The sequence below is a fragment of the Echinococcus granulosus genome (assembly GCF_000524195.1).
Source record: "Echinococcus granulosus chromosome Unknown EG_S00101, whole genome shotgun sequence".
NCBI lineage: Eukaryota > Metazoa > Platyhelminthes > Cestoda > Cyclophyllidea > Taeniidae > Echinococcus > Echinococcus granulosus.
This window is the reverse complement of record NW_020170481.1, coordinates 55,940-76,402: the sequence shown is the minus strand read 5'-3', so window position 1 is coordinate 76,402 and position 20,463 is coordinate 55,940. Positions and strand designations below refer to the sequence as shown.

The following is a 20,463-nucleotide window of genomic DNA, read 5'->3' as shown; positions in this document are numbered from 1 at the left end:
TTTCAAAGGTAAAATGCATGTGAAGAGGAATTTCTTCAAGCATTGAATGCACCTAATTACTTATTCAACTGTAATAGGAGGGTCGAAAACTTTTTCAATCTTCGGCAACTACTCCAAGTCCTTGGTCCGGAGGAAAGCTATTAACAACTGATGTAACACTAGCTGTAAATAATCAAAAAAAAAGTATTGTTCCGGATCTCTCTCTCTACCTCTCTACTACCTAGACAGAATCTAGGTTGATACAACTGGATAGCACGGAAGTGAAACCAACGTGTCAAGGTGGAACAGACACAAAATCTTCCTCCCACGAAGCTATTCTGAAACCTGCCCTTCATTGCATGACTCTGTTTATAAGCCAGTATCCCTACGAACACTCATAAATAGGCGTAATGACCACCGAGTTTTTCCGCCCCGAATGCGGTTTCCATGCAAGACGAAACTCCAAGTCTGGTAGAATTAACGAGGGGCACCAGTAGCGCTGCGATCGAGTACCTCCTCGTTTGCATGGCTAGTCGGAGACTGGCACTACTGGTCCGTGGGGCCTGCTGACTGCGCTTAATAGAGGAGAGCAACTAAGCACTTTCCTAGTTTGTAGGAAAAAAAAGTGTCAAAGGGGGCTAAGTATTTAAAAAAAAATAATTTGAGTGTTTCTAAAACGGCCTCAACCAATATGCGCCTCAATCAGCCTTAAGTGGAAAAAAAGTCCACCATTATAGTTGTTAAATTATTCAATTTTAGTGTTTTCACAAATTAACACAAATAACAGACTAAGTCAAAGAAAAAAATCTTTAAAGGTAATTTTTTTTGATTAATGAGTGCAATCACTATGAGTTTTTGCAACGCCTCATAGGCTCAACACAACATCCAATTAAAATACATTGTGTGGACTCTCAACACACCCACCCATCCTTGGAAATCTGTATAAATACAAGCCAAAAGGTATTTATCTCATCGCTATGTTTAAGTCGGCATTCATATGCGTCATCCTCCTGCAGGTGGCTCTGGCAAATGTCGAGCTGCCTCGCGTTCCTCTTCCTTACCCTCCATTCACAATCAAGAAAGAGGAGATAAGTCCCCAGTACTGGGAGAATTTGGCTCGCAAGGAGTTTGATCGATCCAATCGACAGTTTCCTGAATGGTTTAGTGTTGCCAAGAAGGCTAAAAATGTCATTCTCTTCCTTGGTGATGGTATGGGTGTCCCTACAGTGTCAGCCACTAGGTTTGATGAAAACTACGCAAAGGGCATACCCTCTAAGCACACGTATGAGGACTGGGAATTTGGAACTCTTTGTCGGACTTACGATCTCGAGACCACGGTCACTGACTCCGCCTCATCAGCAACCGCCTACCTCACGGGTACGTATATATCAGATCTCTAGGTTTCTGGAGTGTCAGATAAATGTGGAAATGTCTATTAATGATTACTTACTTTATTTAATAGGCACCAAGACTAGGACAGCCATGATCGGTGTCACAGGAGCGGTGCTAGTTAAGCAATGCAGTCTATACGCTGATGAAGAGAAGACAGAGTCGGCTCTTACGGCTGCTGAAAAAGTTGGAAAGTGGACGGGTATTGTAACAACGTCTAGAATCACACATGCCTCTCCTTCTGGTTGCTATGGTCACGTAGCTCATAGAGATTGGGAGAGTGATGCGTAAGTACTGATTTTCACATCATATTTTTTCTTTTTTATTTTGCATTATTTTTCGTGGACTTTTTCAATGATTTGGTGCTCAATTTAGTCTGGTTTAATGATGTAGTGGTATTATTAATGCATATTCATCTACTTTTTTGCTGTAATTTTAGGAATTTACCCAACAACGGATGCACAGATTTAGCCTATCAACTGGTAACTGAACATCCAGACATTCACGTATTGATGGGAGGAGGCCAAAGGAACTTCTATCCAGCAGGAGTCCAGTTACCATCAGAACCTAATCAAAAAGGCAATAGGAAAGATGGAAGAAGACTGACCGATATGTGGGAACAGAATCAGAAACTCAAAGGCCGTAATTATGTCTACGCTGATGGCCCTGAAAAATTCAAGCAAACTACCTTTTCCAAATATGATTATGCATTAAGTAAGACTTCCTTGATATTTAACTCTCTTAAAATGTGTTAAGAATATTGTATAAAAATTTACTTGCCTTGATAAAGGTCTACTCAGTGCATCACATCTTCCCTATGAGCTGGACAAGCAGCAAGGCAACCCAAGCCTTTATGAGATGACCATGGCTGCGCTTGATATCCTCACAAAGAGCCCCAACGGTTTTTTCTTGTTCGTAGAAGGTGCTCGAATTGATCAAGCCCACCACGAAAACCGTGCAAAGTAGGCTTAAATGGTTCATTTTTATTACGACCGTCTTTTAACCCATATTTCTCACACATCTACCGTTCTTTACTTCTAGGAAATCCTTTGCTGAAATGCATGCATTCAATAAGACAATACATGCAGTATTTAAACGAGTGGATCCAAAAGAGACCCTTTTAATTGTCACTGCCGACCACTCGCATTCATTTGCGTTGGTAGGTCAACCGAGCCGCTTCAGCACCTTCTTTGCTCCTGACAAAATCAAGGGTGAACAGGTAAGTATGGAGTCCAAAAATTTTACAATTAAAATGCTTTAATTACTTTAAGTACCTAGTTTAGCTTTATGGATGCTTAAAATGTTACCTACTTCTAAACTACACCTTATAGACTCTGGACAAGAAGGGAATGCTACCAATAGGCTATATGACTGGACCTGGAGCAAAAATGAATACAACAAGGGACGACGTTAGTAAAATGAATGATACATACATCAATGACAAAGACACACAACTTCAGGCTCTCATACCAATCAACTGGTCAACTCATGGTGGTGATGATGTGGCAGTATTTGCCAACGGTCCCTTCAGTTACCTCTTTCATTCAACGGTTGAAAATACCTTCATTGCCCAAGCAATGAAATATGCCATGTGTGCTCCACCCTATACCAACGAGCCATTCTGTGTTGCCTGCGGCCTGAAAGTCTCACTTTTTGCCATGATTGGACTGATCATGTGGTGTCTTTTTTACTAAATTTTTTCTCCTTATTCCCTCCACATGATTGTTGGTTCATTTACTCTCTCTGATGAACACTATTCTGTTGAATGGGTCATTTTGTAAGAAATGTATTATTGAAATTCCTGCAATGTGTTTTTATTAAGCAATGATAAAGTGGCCAGTCTAGTATTTGCATATAAGGCAAAGAGATAAAGTGTTGCAAAACATTAAAGCTGTTGAAAGTTGACGCATGACTAGAAAAGGTTAGATATTGTGGAACTTTGGTACTCACGTCAGTAACCGCTAAAACACGGTGGCTGGGTTATGCGCATACTTTAAAGTACCTCAAAACAGTTAATGTCAAAATTGTTAAAGTTGTTGTTTTAGTCCTTATAATTAGAGAATGTTACCAATACCACTTTTTGCAACAGTAGCTTAAGATGCAAATTGATTCTACCGCATTCACTCGATTAAATCAGCCTTGGAACATAACTCAGGTAACAAAACTTTCAAGTAAAAGTTCTAAAGTTATTGATGAGAAGTTTTGACCCTAACGTGCCATTTTGCGGCAGTAAAGTCACATCAGTATTAACAAGCATTTAGACGTAACTATACTGACAATGCTAGATGTTGACCTAGATGCGTTCCAACTCATAGGTGCATTTTTTTATCAAGTTTACGTTATGGCTTGGATCCAAAGCTATAGACCCTCTGTTGAAACGAAGGATGCTGTGATGTAATTGATTTACGCCTTCATTTTAGATGTAGGTCTTTGTCTGGGACAGCTCTGAACTCCCCATTAAAGGTAGAGAATCCATATACACATTCAATGAACGTTAACGCACAAATCCCTAACTCAAGTATTAACGACAATGAAAATACTGAGAAAAAAGACGCAGCTGGAAGTAGCATTGCTGGAGTTATGCTCCCTGACTATCTTAAGGAAAATCTGGACATCGTTGTGGTAGTGTAGTGAAACATCCCGATTTTCCTTGTTTTAAGATTGGCATCAATCCCAGTCTAGGATCCGGAAACATCTGTCATCACTACGCTGGAACAGGGAATCACTTTTGTATTCCTCATAGCTCATATTTTTTAATTGTTCTCATTAGGGACTTGTTTATATGAGTCAAGACTAGTTCCTGTTCCTGTGGATTTCAAGGATGATGCCACTGTCTTAAAATACGGTATTGGTTTTACGAATATTTGTACCAGATCGGCAAAAGGCACATCTGATCTCTCTCGCAAGGATGTTAAGGAGGGTTCCGTTGCTATGCTCGAGAAAATTCGCTGCTATAAACCCAAAATTGCTGTCTTTAATGGCAAAGGTAGGTTCTGTCTAATGTAACGCGATTAAGACGGAACTGTAGTATTCTGTAGAAGTTTATTTTACGTGTCTTATAATGATTACCGTTTCAAATAATTTTTCACTCTTGCAACCCGGTTCAGCTGGTTTTATGCCCACATGAATCTTCCCGTTTTCTCTCAGGAATTTACGAAACATTCGTCGGCCATAAAAACTTCAGTATGGGCAAGCAGCCGGAACCCCTTGAAGGCACAAATACAGTGAGTGTCGCAGCCTTACTACATTTTCTAGATTTCAGATCATCCCTCACCTATCAGCAATTTCTTCACTTTAGGTCATCTTCGTCATGCCTTCTTCAAGTGCTCGTTGTGCACAGTTACCCAGAGCTGAAGATAAACTTCCCTTCTTCGTGGCTCTCCGTAAGTTACGAGAGCATCTGAGAGGTGAACGACCTCATCTTGAGGATTCAGAAGTCATTTTCGCTGACTACACCGAATTCCGTGTGACGACGCCAGACCCAAAGAGCCTACGAAAAGCAGAGCGTCGGCGGAAACGCAAATCAGAAGCGGCCGCTGCCGCCGCCGCTGCTGCTGCTATTGAACAGGCGAATAGGGTGGCGGAAGGCAGTGTTTTGGCTTCTGGTAGGGCTTTACATTCACATTTCACTTTTCTTCGTGATTCTTGAAGTGGCCATTAGTTCTTGATGGGTCTATTATACGATTTACTGATTTAACGGGTTTTTTGGCTCAGGTATTGTGCCTCTGAACCATCTATGTCTCCCAGCTTGTATATTTTCTATTAAGTTTTTTTTTCTTCCATCGCATTTCACCGGGCTATTTCTCATGAAAATAATTGGTGAATTTCGAATATGTAGATTGGCTATGCCTTTGGCGTCAACAAATTCTGAATTAATTTACGGAATACCTTTTCATTGGCAAGGTATTTCTGGGATGTGAGGCCGCCAGTTCACTGCATTTTTGATATCTTAAGGGAGAAATTCCCTGAATACATTGAACCTAAACAACTGAATTTCCGTTTGCATAAGTATGCTTCTTTGAGTTTTTTTCGAGAAATTTATTTTGGACATGGCTCCCACTCATCTACATACTTAGACTTGGTAACTTACTCCTTAAAAAGTGGAAAAATTTAGACTTTCGGCTGTGTAACTTCCAATAGGTTAGCAAATCTGCGCTTCCGAACTTCATTTGCGCTATCTTTCTCACTCCCTAAAGTCTCACTCCGTGACAGAGGTCTCTCACTTCCTCTCTCTCCCTACCTCGCACTACCCTCTCTGGGCCTCTCCCCCTTCCCTCTCCTCCAACCTCGTCGGAACACAGCCCGTTCACGAGCTAGCCTGTGGACACTGACACCGCCGCATCAAATCGACCACTCTGCCCTCTCTTTCTCCGCACGCACGCGTACCTCCTTGTGCGCGCTTTGTGCGTGTCCCCATTTCGTTCTCTCTTCTCTCTACCTCTCCCGTTTAGTGGATCAGACAGGCGGGCAGTCGGGCGCGTACGCGCGTGGCACGAGCGAATCGATCGATTTTCTCCGCCTGCATGTACGTGCGACTGGCTGTGCGGCGTGCACGTACGCACGCGAACAGTCGAACGCGTGCGCAAGCGAGAGATGGATGGGCAGATGGATGCAGGTTGTGGAGAGGGCGAAAACGAGTGAGAGGGAAAGAGGGTGAGATAATAGGGCCGAAATGGATAGAGGGTGCTTGTGGGGTGACGCGGCATACCGTCGAGTCAGCCGTTTTACCCTCTAGCCTGCTAGCAGAACGGTCTGTGCGTGATGTACTGATTGGCTGACGGTTAATTTTTGTGCACAACCGGGATAAAACGCCGCACTCTCTCCAGCCCTTTCGAGTAATAATCTCACATTCGATTTAGTGAAGAAAGTGATTCATTAGATGAAGCTTGATTCGTGTATTTTTGATGTATCATGTTTGCTGAGGTGGCTTTTTCTGATCTTTGTGGAGCAGGTTCGGCTACGAAAGATGGGGTAATCTGAGTTAGAAAATCACTGGTTTAATTCTATCTAATTTTCTCCTTAAGATAGTATAATTTACTTTCTCGCAGGTAAATCCTCATCGTTTATCTCAAATTAAGCAGTTTTGACAGCAAATTAACCAATTTTTTCCGATTTTGATATGCCGCGCCCTCTCTAACTGTTCACTAAAATTAGTTTTCACTTTCCTGTTCATTCAAACCCTAAAAGTAGTCAGTATAACGTTAGTATCGTAAACATATTGGAGCAACTACAGGTGCTTGGGGAGTGAGCCACACACAATTACTTCTCCCTTTTAACTTCATCATCTTGTCCTTCTATGGAGACACTCAACACTATTATCTCAAATGGGGATGCGTTCATTTTAACGTAATTTCCGCCCTAAAATTTCAAACGAATTAGTAACTCTTGGCGTAGATTACCGTCCATAATTTCCGCTTTTTTCCTTTAGTTAGACTATTCCATTCTTTCTATCCGACATTCGACGCTCCATCACCCTCATTAGTGGCTAAGCAAAAACCTACCTTTTAAAATAGGAGTAAATTCGCAGCCGTTTTTTCAACCTTTTGAGTCTTTATTTTACCATTATCACATTGTACTTGGGTCATGATAGGGCACCTTCAAAACCTTAAAGAACTTTTCTAATACTTTTTAATAAATGGAAAGCCTGTGGATTATCTCCTGTCTCGATTTGTTTAATGATTTTCCGCTCTCATCAACACTTCACCGTATTTTCATTTTATTTGAACTTTCTTCATTCTTTAAAACAACAATTTTCGGCTAGAAACTAGTCTCCCGAACAAACATTTTATTGCGAGTTTCTTGCTTTTTGGCACTTCTTCATCAAACCCTGTCATTAGTCCACTTCATTTGTTATTAAAGTGAAGCCTTTATTACCTGTGCATATATTTTTATATTCCGGCTATGCTACTTTGACAAAATTAGTACAATACCTGTTAACTTTCCAGCATCGCCTCGGAAGAAGAAGAAACCCACCGGTGGGCTAACTCCCCAACAATCGAGCGTGGGTGGCGACAACGCAGCAGTGAAGGCCATTTCAGTACCTAACCCCTTCATCCCCGCCGACCAGTTTCAACAGCCCCTTCACCCCTCCTTTCTGCAGGCCTCAGCTCCGGCACCCCAACCACCACACATCTTCGCCATGCAACCCGCCACTCATTTCCAGGCACCTGCGCCCTCTCAAACACACCCCCAGCCTCACCAGATGTTCGTCTCCGCCAATGGTCAGCTCATGACCGCTACGCCCATGGTGTCAATCGCAGTCCCCGCAGCAAGCACCCAGCAGGCAGCTTTGGCTGCTTCTGGTGCCCCGGCGCCAGGAACTACCGCTGCAGCTTGCTATGGTTCTCCCTTCCAGCCCTTCCTCATGGGTCAATCGGCGCCGGGTCAGCCTGCAGGCATGGTTGCCTGGCAACCTACAGCCGCATGGTCCGCCTATCAGCACGCAGCGGCGGCGGCCGCCGCAGCAGCAGCTACGGCCTCTTCGGGCTCCTCACAGCAACACTCACAACAGCAATCCCAGCAGAACCAACACCCATTTTCACAGCATCATCAGCAGCAACAATCGGCACAGCAACACTTTGTGTTTGCTGGAGGACAAACGGTTGCGCCGGCAGCGACTCCTGCGGCAGCCTATCCCCAGCAGCTCTACTTGGCGTCTGCGCCAGGTGAGTGCGAAGTGTACTTGGCTTTGCGTCTGTCACCTTTTTTCCGTCTAAACCTCGGTAAATGAGGATTTCTAAGCGTCTGGAATATGGCCTTGTTTTTGCTGATGAATTTAGCAGTTCTACGACAACGGCGCAATCAGCATTCGTTGGTTATTTGGATAAGCTTCACTTAGATATCTGTTGATTTAATTGTTATTTTGCAACAATCTGGTACAACTCACTGCTTACACTTTTTGAAATTGCATCCTCTTCGAGAATAGCTACAGCCAAATCACTATTATTTGCTTGTTACTTTGACTATATTTTGGAATACGGCTTCAGTAGTTTCACTTTTACTTTGTATGATGTAATACCGAGTATTTCTAGCCGTTCGGTTATGATATTCAAGCCATTGATACCATGAAGTTAGAAAAATACAAACATTTATTACTTCACTAATTCCCAAGTATTTTACCTAAATTACAAATAACAATGTTAGTCAATAACAATATAGTGGTGGGGAGACGGTAAGCAATAGATGCGTTTTCTTCTACTGGATTTTGCTCATTATCCAAAAAATTCAGCTGCTACAGCTGCTAGTCCCACATCGTATCACCTACTGCCAGTGGGCTGTCACCCACAGACCACTTTTGCGGGTGTCTTTGTGCCAGACCAACACCAGGCCGCAGCGGCCGCTGCTGCCGCCGCCGCTGCCGCTGCAGCAGCCGCTGCTATGCACTCCGCGCCGTACTCCACCGCACCTGCACCGCCCCCTCCATCGTCCGCTACCACAGGTGCAGCGGAAAGCCCCTTCAAGGTCATGACGATGGGGGGTGGTGGTAGTGCGATGCCTCACTTCCTCTCTGCTCTCTCCTCAGCTCCAAGACCGGGTCTCAAAGTGCCTGCACTTACTCAGACACCCGCTGCCAATGCCTCTGCGGTGCCTCTCGTTCAAACCGCAGCAGGTGGTGATGAGGCCGGCGCTACAGTGTCGGCCGTAACGACGCCGGCGGTGGTGCAAGCAAGTGCTGCCCCCGACGAGAAGGTTGTCTACAGTGCACTTTAGGTGCCTCCTTCATACTCCCACTCCCTTGTATATAGCTGGTGGATTTCTTCTTATATTTATTTGATGTAAATTATAAAATGAATGTGTGGACTTCATTTTTATTGTTTTTTTTTTCATGTGCTCAAGTAACTTACTCCTTTACTTTTCGTCTTCACTGCAGTTTCTGAGCGCCAACGATAAAATTGTCTCAATTTTTTAAGACGCATTAGTCGTGTGTTGTAGAGACGTAGTTTGTTAATAAGGCCAATTTTAAATCATATTGTTGATTCTGGCACATAACTCCTGTAATGGTCTGTTGGAGTTCAAGTCAATCATTTTTACTGTTTTGGCGGGTGGTTGCAAGTTGCCAGCTTTATAAATACCTTCTTTAGGTAGATTTGGTTATTTAGAGTTTGCACCACTGCCAAAGCTGCTCATGGAAGTGTCTCGTGGTGGCGGGGTCGTGGTGTGGCCGCGTGTTATAACCCATGGAAGTATTCACTGTCTACCGACATTAGAGAGTGTTTTTTTTTTGGTTAGGTGGGCGTGGCCACTGTCCAATGGCCGATTATTCTTTCAAAGCGGGTCTCGTGGCCGCATAGGAGTGCACTTTCAATTCATGGTTCGCTGTGAGAGTGTTTCCTTAAGAGCATAGTTGTGTACTTCCGGCAAGTGCAAAATTCGTATACTTTTAATAAGTAAACAAGTTCTGGTAAATTTGCAGGGGTGTATCAATTTAGGAGATTGTGTTGCATTGGCAAAGTCGGGAAGTGGACTGCATTTGAGCAGTAATCCGATTGTAAATATACAAAGGGGTTTTATGTAAAGCTCCGGTAAAAAGTGGGATGTTCGATCTGTTTGTCGCTATATTCAAAGAAATACTGTAGGTTTATGGGTCAAATACGGGAGAAAACAATTAATATCCAGTTTTAAAAATTTTAAATTGGGAAAGAATTGTTTAACAAAATTTAAATAATGTTAAAAGTATTTTTGGGTGACGCTCTTTACATTTTTTGATAAACAAGCTTAATTTTCTAAACACATTTATAACTGCATAAGGTCGTGCTGCCATGAGCTCATTGGCCACTTTTGCAGGCCGTTAAATTTGGGTATGTTTGGTCTTGATGGGGTCAGATGGTCGCAACACAGTAATAATTTTGTTTAATGAAAAGACCCCAAAACTCCGTGAAAGCCTTTATTATTCTGGTATAAGTTGCTTTTATTTTTTAGTTTTATAGCTTCTTCGTTCTTGGATGACTTGATAGTCCCAAACTCTAGTACCTCCGATACTAACACTGCCATCTACCTTGGATTTAGAGAATTTTCCTTATACACTATAACCACAATTAAAAGTTTGCTCTGCTTATATTCCTTATATTATTTAGACATGCCAAACGCATGGAAGAAGACCGATGATATCAAATTTTTTTCTGGGAATCCACTAAATGAACAGACGGAAGGGATAGTTCATATATTCACAAAGTTATTTCTTTTCCTTGCACGACCTTTCTTTAGGTCTCCCAAAGCATCTTCAAAGAAGGGGCAATCTTCTGAGATGCTTTGTATATTGGGTATCCCGTGTAGCATTACTGCAAAGGATATTCTGTATTTTATTGCTCCTATGAGGTTTCGTCATCTTGTTTACTGATTGTTGAATAGTAAAGGCATTACAGAGTTAAAAATTGTCAAATGTCATCTCATTGGGCATTATATGGCTCTTCTCAAATTTAAATCCACTGTGCGTTCTCCCTTTTCACTTTAACACTATGTAGGTGGACGCTGATGAATTTTATGCTACATTTAACGGCAGCTCTTACAACAGCCTTGAACCCGATATCTGTCAAATGGCCTATGTATCACACGTTGAAGCCATAACTACGACTTCAAATGGTTCCTGTGGTGCCTCTTTTCCCTTAAAAGGTCTGGTTGAATTGCCTTCGTGCCCTGTATGTCTCGAGAAGTTGGTAAGTTGGGCCATTCGAATGACTACTCTAATTTAGGATGAGCCAGTCGCTGGCATCCTTACAACAATTCTGTGCAATCATTCCTTTCACGATCAATGCATATCCAAAACCACGGATACTGTGTGAGTACGCCTTGGCTCCTTTTTTTAATATCACCCTTTCAGACCGGATGGTCATATTTTGTCTTTGTTGTTTGGTAGGTGTCCAGTATGCCGATACGTACAATCACCAGAAATGGAGGAGGACAGTCAGTGTGCTGATTGCGACCTAAGAGACAACCTATGGATATGCCTTATTTGCGGTAATCTCGGTTGTGGTCGCTATGGTCATAAACATGCTTACCGTCATTTCGAAAAAACCGGCCACACATTTGCTTTGGAACTGGGTAAGAATATGGTTTGGGACTACGCAGACGATGCCTACGTTCATCGAATTGCTGTCAATCATGAGGATGGCAAATTGGTCCAGGTTAGCCACTAAAACCGTCAATTCGAACAACTAAATCAACTTTTTCATCACAGGTGGGCGAGGGAGGTGAGACAGGTGACAAGAAAGCGGATGGCTTGTGTATGGAATTCAGTGCAGTTCTAGTCAGCCAGCTGGAGTCTCAGCGACAATACTTTGAGTCTCAGTTGGAAGTTATAACCAGCGAGTCAGCAGCGCGTATTTGCGCCATCGAGAATGATCTCCAGAGTTCTAAGACCTGTATTGCCGAGATGGAGACAAAGTTGGCGGCTGTAATGAAGGAAAAGAATCTCATTGCACATAAACTCGCGCAGGTGAGCCTGTAGCTTAGTGTTTAGGATTGTGGTCTTTGCCTCAAAATTGTTTTTTTACCTTTTATTATATTTCTCCTCTCTGATTTTTGTTTTATGTATTATAACTGATTTCAGAAACTGACACATGGAATTTCGCTTCATCACAAAACAGTTTTGCTTCACTTTGGTTCAACATTCTTAGTCTGCTGCCCATGTTCCGATGTCCCTGCGTGAATAGGTGTGGGATTTACCTGGAAGGACTGGCTATATTTTATTTGGATCTACAAAACGAAATGCAGATTATAGAAGTTGTATGCATTTAGAGGGCTTCAGGATCCTAGGTTTTAGTAAATCATTTCGAATGGTGGGGTTCCCAACTACAAGGTTACTGTTCTGACGTCTACCAGTAAGTGTGGAGCACTTGATCTGCTGCCATTCCTGAGGGTACTCTTGACTGCAGAGTATGAGTCCCTAAAAGTCTACTTGATTGAATGTCACCATATGCCTCGTTGGTTTTAGTAGCCTTTGGGAGGCAAAAAGCGCTAGTTAATCTGATTGTCCTCGAAACTACTCATATTGAAGCCTATTGCCTTTTACAGTATAGTCTTCAAGCTTGCCCTACGTGGTTAGCAATTGTATAGCCGTTGCCTTCCTTTTGTCTCTGAATTCCAGTGTCTAGTTAAATTATTTTGGCGAATCTCTTTGTGATGTTTCCCACGGCTCTCCTGAAATATCTATTTGATCGATTTATGTCACTTTCTGCTGTTCATTCCGCGGTTCCACTTCACCAAAGGACGAGGTTTCAGTGTCTCAACGGTTAGGTGATTACGGGCAGGATAGTTTAGCCAACCTAAGCAGGTCATCATAAAACCAGTTTGTAATACACCTTTTTTGAACTTGTGCCACGTCGTAGAGCACTGCGTCAGTGCAACGGATGCAGGCGGAGCTGTCGGAGGAGAAGGCACTGATTGCGGGCCTCACCTCCAGTCAGGCCGCATGGCAGGAGCGCGCCAAGCGAGCGGAGGCGGAGCTGGCGCGCACCCAGGAGGAGATGCGGGAGGTGTTGCTGAACCTCGAACTGCGAGACAAAATCGCTGAGGCCTCTGCTGCCAACGATGTGTGTCTTTTTTCATTTCCGGTTGAAGTTCTTAGGGGTGAAATCATTTTCTCATTCACATGTTTACTTAGTTTTGGCTGTGAAAAAAAATCCGGAGGCTGGAAGGTATTACTTTGTGGCGCACCAAAGAGGTTTAGTATGGAAGACAATTTCCAGTTGATTTTAGCGGTTGACGAAAAGTTTGGTGAATTCAGTGGTCCAGTGTCCAAATTTAGCTCTTTCTTGCACAGCGTTTGTGTTTGTTGGGCAGTGTTGATTGGGATGACTCTTCTGACATGAGATGCACAATTAACAATTCCTCAAACGCGGTAGATTGAAGTTTTTTTCTGCCTTAGATGTCTTTTTTACTTATAAATGACAATCACCGCACCAAATGCTTTTTTAACTCCTTACGTGCGTTTCTTTGGCCCTTTATTTTGCTGCGTTCGGGATAATATTTCATTTCAATTTTCACTCAAATTTTATCCACAAATATTTGGTTTTTCCCTTATAGCCTACTTTTGAATCGACCATCTGATTTCTTAAAAAGTAAAGTAGTTTTTATTGAGGCGAAACTGTGCGCCTGTTTGAGGGCATGATTAATCAAAGAAATGAGATAAGAACTATTTTTCATCTAGATTGGATGCACCTATTATTATCAGCAATGTACCGCTTTTTTCGTCACCTCTGAAGGCACAATAATGGAAACCACTAATAAAAGATTTGCTTATTGGAGAAAAGAAGGGCTTGAAGGCCATGGGCAGGGACGCGAATCCACGTTGCCGTGAGGAATAAGCAATTTGTGTAGTTGAACCTGCGTAGGCCTTCAGTGTAGTAATTTTATCCCTCGCCGCCTTTGTTCAGATGCACTGAATTGAAATTGTTGGCCTCTGCTTTGTACTTACAGATCACCTCTGGAGAATTGGCTGAGAGTGCGTTAACAGTGACGGAGTCGACACAACGACGACGACGCAAGAAGAATCGATAGACTTTCCTTTCAAGCATTTTTTTGTACAAACAACTGTGTTTTCATTTGCTTTCACGTGTTGTCTGGCACATTCGGATATGTCACTGTATTTGGTACTGGTATTTTAAGTAAATTTGACTCTTTTCCCCGGATTCTCTGTTTGGACAAAGCATTGCAATTTTACCGGTTTAGGAACGGAATGAAATGTCCGAAAGGACTGAAGACACTTGGATCAGCGACGTGATTCGGGCCCCGCGACTTCAAATGGCTAAAACCAGCCAAACCGGCACTACCACGCGGAGTCAAAAGACCACCCTTGGGGGTGGCCCCTCCAATTTGCACTGCTGGTCATTTGGTAGTGTATTTGAGGCACCAAAATACCTCCAGTGGAACAAATTTAGCCAATTCTTCACGCAGTGCTGTGTAGAACGGGATATGTAGCGAAATAAAAAATTATCGTTTATCTATTACTGTTTTGTAATGCCCTGCGAAATAGTGGCCAAGCAGACAGGTTGACCAATTCGGTCTCCAAGATGAACCTTACGACTGTAGGTGAGTCCTTCGACAAAAAAAACCAATGACGTCACTGACCTTTACTTCCAAAATGGCCATAGGTTAGAAAAAGATAACACAGCTTGGCAATTGTGGTATTTATATTCAAGACGATCGTTCAAAGAAATTCGACTACCTCTTCAAGCCATACAAGCACCTAACCATGCACTGACAGGCAGACGATACCTCCAAGAAGGCTTGATAAGAGAGAGGAGATGCGAAGAAGAAATGCCAGGTGGAAAGACAGTTCGGTCTCCACTGTTGCGTCAAAATCACCCACGACGTCAACGCTGTTTGGCCTTCATGGACATCGGTGGATGACACGATGCTGGTGTCAATGTAGACTCCGGGAGGAAGACGTCCAGACAAGCTACTTGGAGGACTGGTACAAGATGATTGGCGGCTGCATCATCTAAGTAGCTGTTTGCCATTCCTGTCTCCAAAAAGAGGTTTGCCACTAGCCGACGACTCGTCGTTAATGCTTCCTCCACCCCTTCCTCTGTGCTGTTGCTTGAGGCCGCCTAGACAATGCGAAAATAACTCACTTGGTAGTCGATATACGTATTAGGGCATGTATGTGTTTTTCAAGTGAAGCCGAAATAAAAGAAGTGTTTGCAAACCTTATCGCTGCCCACCTACTTCATCATTTAGATCTCACTTGAACCAGCTCATTGGCTTTATGCTGATTTCACCATAGTCTAACCGGCATCGTTGACGAAGCAAAGCCTCTCTCCGAGGCAAGACATCCCAATCTGTTGGACAAAGGAATGGTCCCCATAAGGCGTCAAAACCACTGACTGGGACCCAAACCCGACACGGATAAAACAATGGAAGGAAGTAATTTTAACCCTAGCCAATGGCCACATTTCATACTTCGTGCTGAAGAGATTTACCGTTCCGTTGGAAATGATCGTGCTGAGAAAAACACGACCAGGCACCATTATTACGTGTACAAGTTTCCTGCAGTAAATGGTGGCCCAAAAAATTAACAGTCACATTCCCACAAATTAGTGGCCGGAAAGTCCACTTTTTTGACAGTACTTCGTAAACTTGATCATACAATCACTACTAGCTTGTAACCGAAATGACTTTCCTTGTAATTTTGCCAAGAAGGGCAACTGTCAACGTGACATTATGATGCAATCAAAGAGGAACACCGCAAGTCATAACGCCACCCGACACACAAAGGCGCGTACATCCGCTTGAATAGCTACAAGTCGCATAGTGATAACTTGTTTGTTTTGGGGAACTGCGCCAACAGGCAGGCCTCCTAGCCGTGCCAGTAGCCCTGCCCGAGCTTCAGGGGAGTCTCGAGGGGCTACACTAGTGGCAGCGGAAAGCAAACCCGAATTTAAAGGGCCTCTATCCTAATTTCTCCCGCTGGATGATAAATCTTAGCGGGGCGGAATGAGAGAACCAGTGACGTCTACCTTTGGCAACTACCCTAGAGCCTTGGTCCAAATGAAAGCTATTAACAGCTGAAGCAACGCTAGCCATAAACCATCTGGAAAAGTTTTATCACGAAACTGCCTGCTGTACCTGTATGAAGCTGTCAAATATGTGAACAGGTGATACCTCCTCCACTCAGATATATATGGCTAGGTAGCTCTGAAATGAGAAAAAAGGGAACCCCTAACCCTATGGAACTATGATCAACTCCGCTCTTTGTTACATGATTCTGCCTTTAGGCCAGTGTTTCTAGCTATGGACGCGCGTGATGGCTAGCGTATTCCCCTGTCCACCGATGCAGTTCCCATACAGAACAAAATCCTAGATTCAACGGGGTTGTCGAGAGGGATCAGTTTCGTTATAGTCAAGTGTCTCCTCAATTGCATGAAAATCCGATGACTGGGAAGGGTCGGCTAGTGGGATTTTTTCCAGCACCACCGAGTATGTTGTGGAGGTTGACCAAGGGAGGAATCGAGGACGAGGCTCAAAAGAGGAGGAGGACTGTGTAGTGCGCTGGTTGTCCGTCCAACTCACGTGATTGGTAAAGAGGCCACCTAGGTACTTTGCCATTGTACTTACGCCAGGTGATCTGGCACCCGAGACGTGCCAGTAGCCCCAAGCCCTACTGGAAGCCTCGTGGCTTGACATTAGGCCTTTTATTTGCATAAAGTCAAATCAATTTACTAAGTCTTGGTAAACTAGGATTTCTTCTAATTTAAATGGAAGCTGATTTAATCACATAGACCAGACTTACCGCCTTCAAATGCCCAACGTATACCGAACAGATGGTCTCGTTTTGCCTTTTTGCCGCAGTGAGAATACTGAATTAGGAGAAATAACGCTTTAATGAGTCTGCTGTGCCATTTTTGCCACTCAATGCAACTGCCCTCCCCCCCTCTCAGACTAATGCAACAGTACATCTGGCAAAATTCCCGCTCCCAAATAAGCAGAGCATGACTTCTTCTGTTTTTCCAAGGTGTGCAAGTCGGCATCATTCTAGCTCCATTGTTAATGGCCTCAACTAGTAAAGTACCGTTGCGTAAGATGCCTCAATATTCCGCTCATTAAAACTTTTGTAATAGTACATTCACTAAGTAGGTATCATTCGAAGCTTTTAAAACCAGAAGACCCTTAAAAAAGTATTTAAGTGCATTCAAAGACGCAAAAGACGATGATCAAATAAGGACTGCTATCACAAAGTTGATTTGTGTAAATCCCCAACTCCAAGTATGATCGAGTGTACTAATAATGAAAAGGACAAACCAACAGAAAACTGCCGAATTCGTGCCGCTATTAGTTAATAATGCTAGAGTGCTAAGAGAGGGAGACAGACCTGGCGACTTTTTCGGCCACATCGAGGAAGCTAGTGTTGAATAGCTCACGGTTGTGACCAAGGAGGAGCAGACACTCGGCCAGTTTGTGTAGGTAGGCGAGAATGGCCGATGTCAGGTCTGCCAACGCCTCAACAGCTTGATAAAAGATCTCCTAACAAAGGCACAAATTGGAAGGGGGTAAACAGATGCAACAAAAAACTAGTTTTTAATCCTAAACATGGAGTAACTAGTCGAATGAAGTATTACAAAGTGTCTATTACCTTCTTTTAAAACTTTCCAACTAGATGTAAACAGTAGAGTAACTTTGTTTTACAGTAATTTACGCTTCTGAGTTACTCCGATTTAATGATAGAAACTCTTCATGAATTCAACAGCCCGAATTCATACCAGCTACTTACCTTCATTGGTACATCAGACTCCAAATGCTTGCACTTCTGCTGCACCTCCTCGCAGGTCTGAACCACAGAAAATAGCAACAATAAACTGACGTTCAAAGGGGTAAGACAACAGACCAAGTGCTGGTAAGACCTTCAAGAGCGCATTTCCGGGAGCCACCGCCTCCAACGCCGTCACCGCTCCAACAAGAGTAGTTGCGGAAACAGAGGCCTCTTCTTCCGTCACGTCTTCCTTCTCCTCTTGATCCTTCAACTGAAGTGTCTGCCAGATGCGCTCTAGGACACCACCTTCTGCGGTGAGACTGCGAACACTGTGATGATGCTCCTCGTCATCGTTGTTGTGGGGACCTTCCAGTTGTGCCAACTTCATGCCAAGGCGTGCGGAAGCACGGGAACTGAGCAATTTCAGTGCCTCCATGTGCACCAGGGCGAGGCGTGATTCCAGCTGAGAGGCTAGGTCACCACGACGCGCCTCCGATTGGCTGGAGAGAGGTTCGTCAGAAAGCTGTGCAGTGTGTTGGTCGCTGGCTTCGCGTAGCACCTGGAGAGTGATAGAGAAAACTTGACTTCTCTTTTTAGTTACCAGAATACTTGTCATAGTGAAGCAGGAGCATTAACTACTGATGTTCTGCAGGAGAAACTACAAACCAGCCTTTACGGCGCGCTTGAATGATTGGATTATCAACCCAAATTTTAACGCTATGGTTTACTAAAATCGTACCGGGCTTAAAATGATTCTCAGTGGTAAAAAATCCACCTAAACTATCGTTTTTCGCAGAATAAAGGAACTATTTGCACTTAACACACTAAAATGTGTTTACAAATATAGGAGAGGGAGGTGTAACAAATGAACCTCCGAAAAACTAATAGGTCAAAGTAAATATGGTTCAAGCAACACCACAATTTCTCACGCAAAAAGGACAAAACACATGAACACATAGAACCCCGTAAAAAGTGCATCAATCTAGAAGCAACTGAGATTTGGCATGCGTCCAAAATACCATTACGGAAGAGTCTCATTAATCACAGTGGTGATGAGTTGGGATACGGAAGCATTTTCCCTGCTAAATTCTAAAGCTACCCCAAGCTATAAGTGACCAAAAAACCGTTTAATGTCGCTTAACGTTCACTGAAGCTAGATGTGTTCACATCATTCATCAAGAATATACAAGAAATAATGCCAAAATCACTTTAAGCCTGCACTGTGGGCCCTTTTAGAAAAGTGGGGAATCCACCAATGATGTCTTTAAAAGAAAAGGCAAAAAAACCCTCCAGTAGAGCTCACAAATCTGCAAAAAGGCCCGCAATTTATCTAGGGATAGTTCAAATTAGCATTTTAATTATAAAACAAGAGTGTATTTGCCATGTCATAAGGCAGCAGAAAAGCGAATTCTCTCACACTGTAACTTGAACGTTACAAGACCTGAGGACAAAATAATCCTGAAGGGGCTTAAAACACACAGGTCTCATAAAAGCGTAAAAGATTTTGCTCGAATTCCGTGTTTCTTCTGAAAATACACTTCTCGAGTCGTGGAACTTCGATATCTTGAATTCGATACACGAATTGAATGTTGCACATTAAAACCTTTTTTGCAACTAGAAGAAAGTAGTACTGATTCAAATTGTAGAATAATCGGGAGAAACCAGAAACAACTCTGGACAGATTACTTGAGACAGCTTTGAGACTTGACTGTTGCCAGCGGGTCGAAGGAAGCTCTTTGTGTAGACCAGTCCTGGATCGTTCTCCTTCAAAGCGGTGAAGGTCTTCCGCCCGATCTGTTCTAGCACATCCACACCACCGTGTATGATTTGCAGACCCTACAAATTAACCAGCCAACCAACTGACAATCAATGTAACCGCACAGCCCCACACAACTAGCACAAGGCCTAAGCGTTTTGTTAACTGAAAAGTTGGGTAAATGTGATTATATGGCTCCTGGAGTGAGGTATCAGTTTACCATTTGGCATTTGTATTTAAGTTAGTCAATTATGGGTATTGTCGGCAGGAGGAGGGTAAATAAAGCGTGCCAAAAAGGGACTGTGTCAATCCCAGAATTAGAAAAAAAAAACAGCCTTTGTGGGTGTAGCATACCAGTAGCACAAAAAAGCGTCAGATTTGTCAAAACTGTCGTTTTGGATAGGAGAACTGAGCCAATGGTCAATCAAAACGCTCACCAATGACACATATAATAGGTGTGAATTTCCATAAATTGCGTTGATACTGGCACTAGAGCTACACGAAGCGAGGATTTTACCTAAAGAAGCGCCACGTCAGGCTGATGCGGTGCCAGCATAAATCTACCCATCTGCTTTTATCAAGAGATCACAAAAAAACTGTCATGGGCAAGTAAAGAAACCAAAAACTAAGACAAGAAGGCAGAATGCTTGTAATATTTGAAAATGTAATTTATGCCATACATTGGAAATAGCCACATCGAATTAATAAAATTTGTAATTGGTGGGTGCTTTCGAGAAATCAAAATGAGGTAGATAAAGCAGCTTGGAGATCAAACTACTTTAAAATATGCTTACCGCATAAGTTTTTTTAAAGCAACCCCTCAAAGCCGCACAATGAATAGCCCTACATGCTTGTGGACGACCTTAAGGAGGCATGATATCAGCATCAATGCATAGGACTACAATACCACCGCTGATCAGTGTACGCCACCATCGCCTTTTCAATGGAGATCATCATTAGACTTCATAACGTGGTTTAAAAAACCCAAACAACCAAGTAAGTTGATACCTAAGTGAAGCGTCGGTTGTTCTACTTACATACTCTATCGGAAATTAGACAAAAATGATTTTATAAAAAACAACTTCCAGACTCACTGTATTCTCGACAGCCGAAGTGAGGGATTTGGCCAAGGAGCCTAAATCCCAAGCGCCCC

General features: G+C 43.1%; 3 protein-coding genes across 3 annotated transcripts; 2 read left to right on the top strand and 1 right to left on the bottom strand. All coding sequences in view use genetic code 11, as the record gives it.

Annotated features, from left to right (window-relative positions):
* Positions 1-956: 956 nt before the first annotated feature.
* EGR_08266 (Alkaline phosphatase) lies at positions 957-3,062 on the top strand (the record flags this gene model as incomplete). The annotated part of the gene is made up of 6 exons (XM_024497515.1): positions 957-1,356; positions 1,442-1,655; positions 1,808-2,082; positions 2,159-2,330; positions 2,410-2,587; positions 2,700-3,062. 6 exons carry the CDS (start codon positions 957-959, stop codon positions 3,060-3,062), a joined length of 1,602 nt encoding a protein of 533 aa, XP_024348056.1.
* Positions 3,063-6,627: 3,565 nt separating this feature from the next.
* On the bottom strand, positions 6,628-9,195 carry EGR_08265 (hypothetical protein; the record flags this gene model as incomplete). Its single annotated transcript, XM_024497514.1, has 3 exons — positions 6,628-6,726; positions 8,326-8,487; positions 9,094-9,195. The coding sequence occupies 3 exons, from the start codon at positions 9,193-9,195 to the stop codon at positions 6,628-6,630; spliced, it is 363 nt and encodes a 120-aa protein (XP_024348055.1).
* Positions 9,196-10,181: 986 nt separating this feature from the next.
* On the top strand, positions 10,182-18,172 carry EGR_08264 (BRCA1-associated protein; the record flags this gene model as incomplete). The annotated part of the gene is made up of 11 exons (XM_024497513.1): positions 10,182-10,263; positions 10,296-10,409; positions 10,443-10,683; positions 10,717-10,795; positions 10,830-11,021; positions 11,058-11,143; positions 11,186-11,489; positions 11,543-11,800; positions 12,925-13,001; positions 16,968-17,070; positions 18,152-18,172. 11 exons carry the CDS (start codon positions 10,182-10,184, stop codon positions 18,170-18,172), a joined length of 1,557 nt encoding a protein of 518 aa, XP_024348054.1.
* Positions 18,173-20,463: the final 2,291 nt, after the last annotated feature.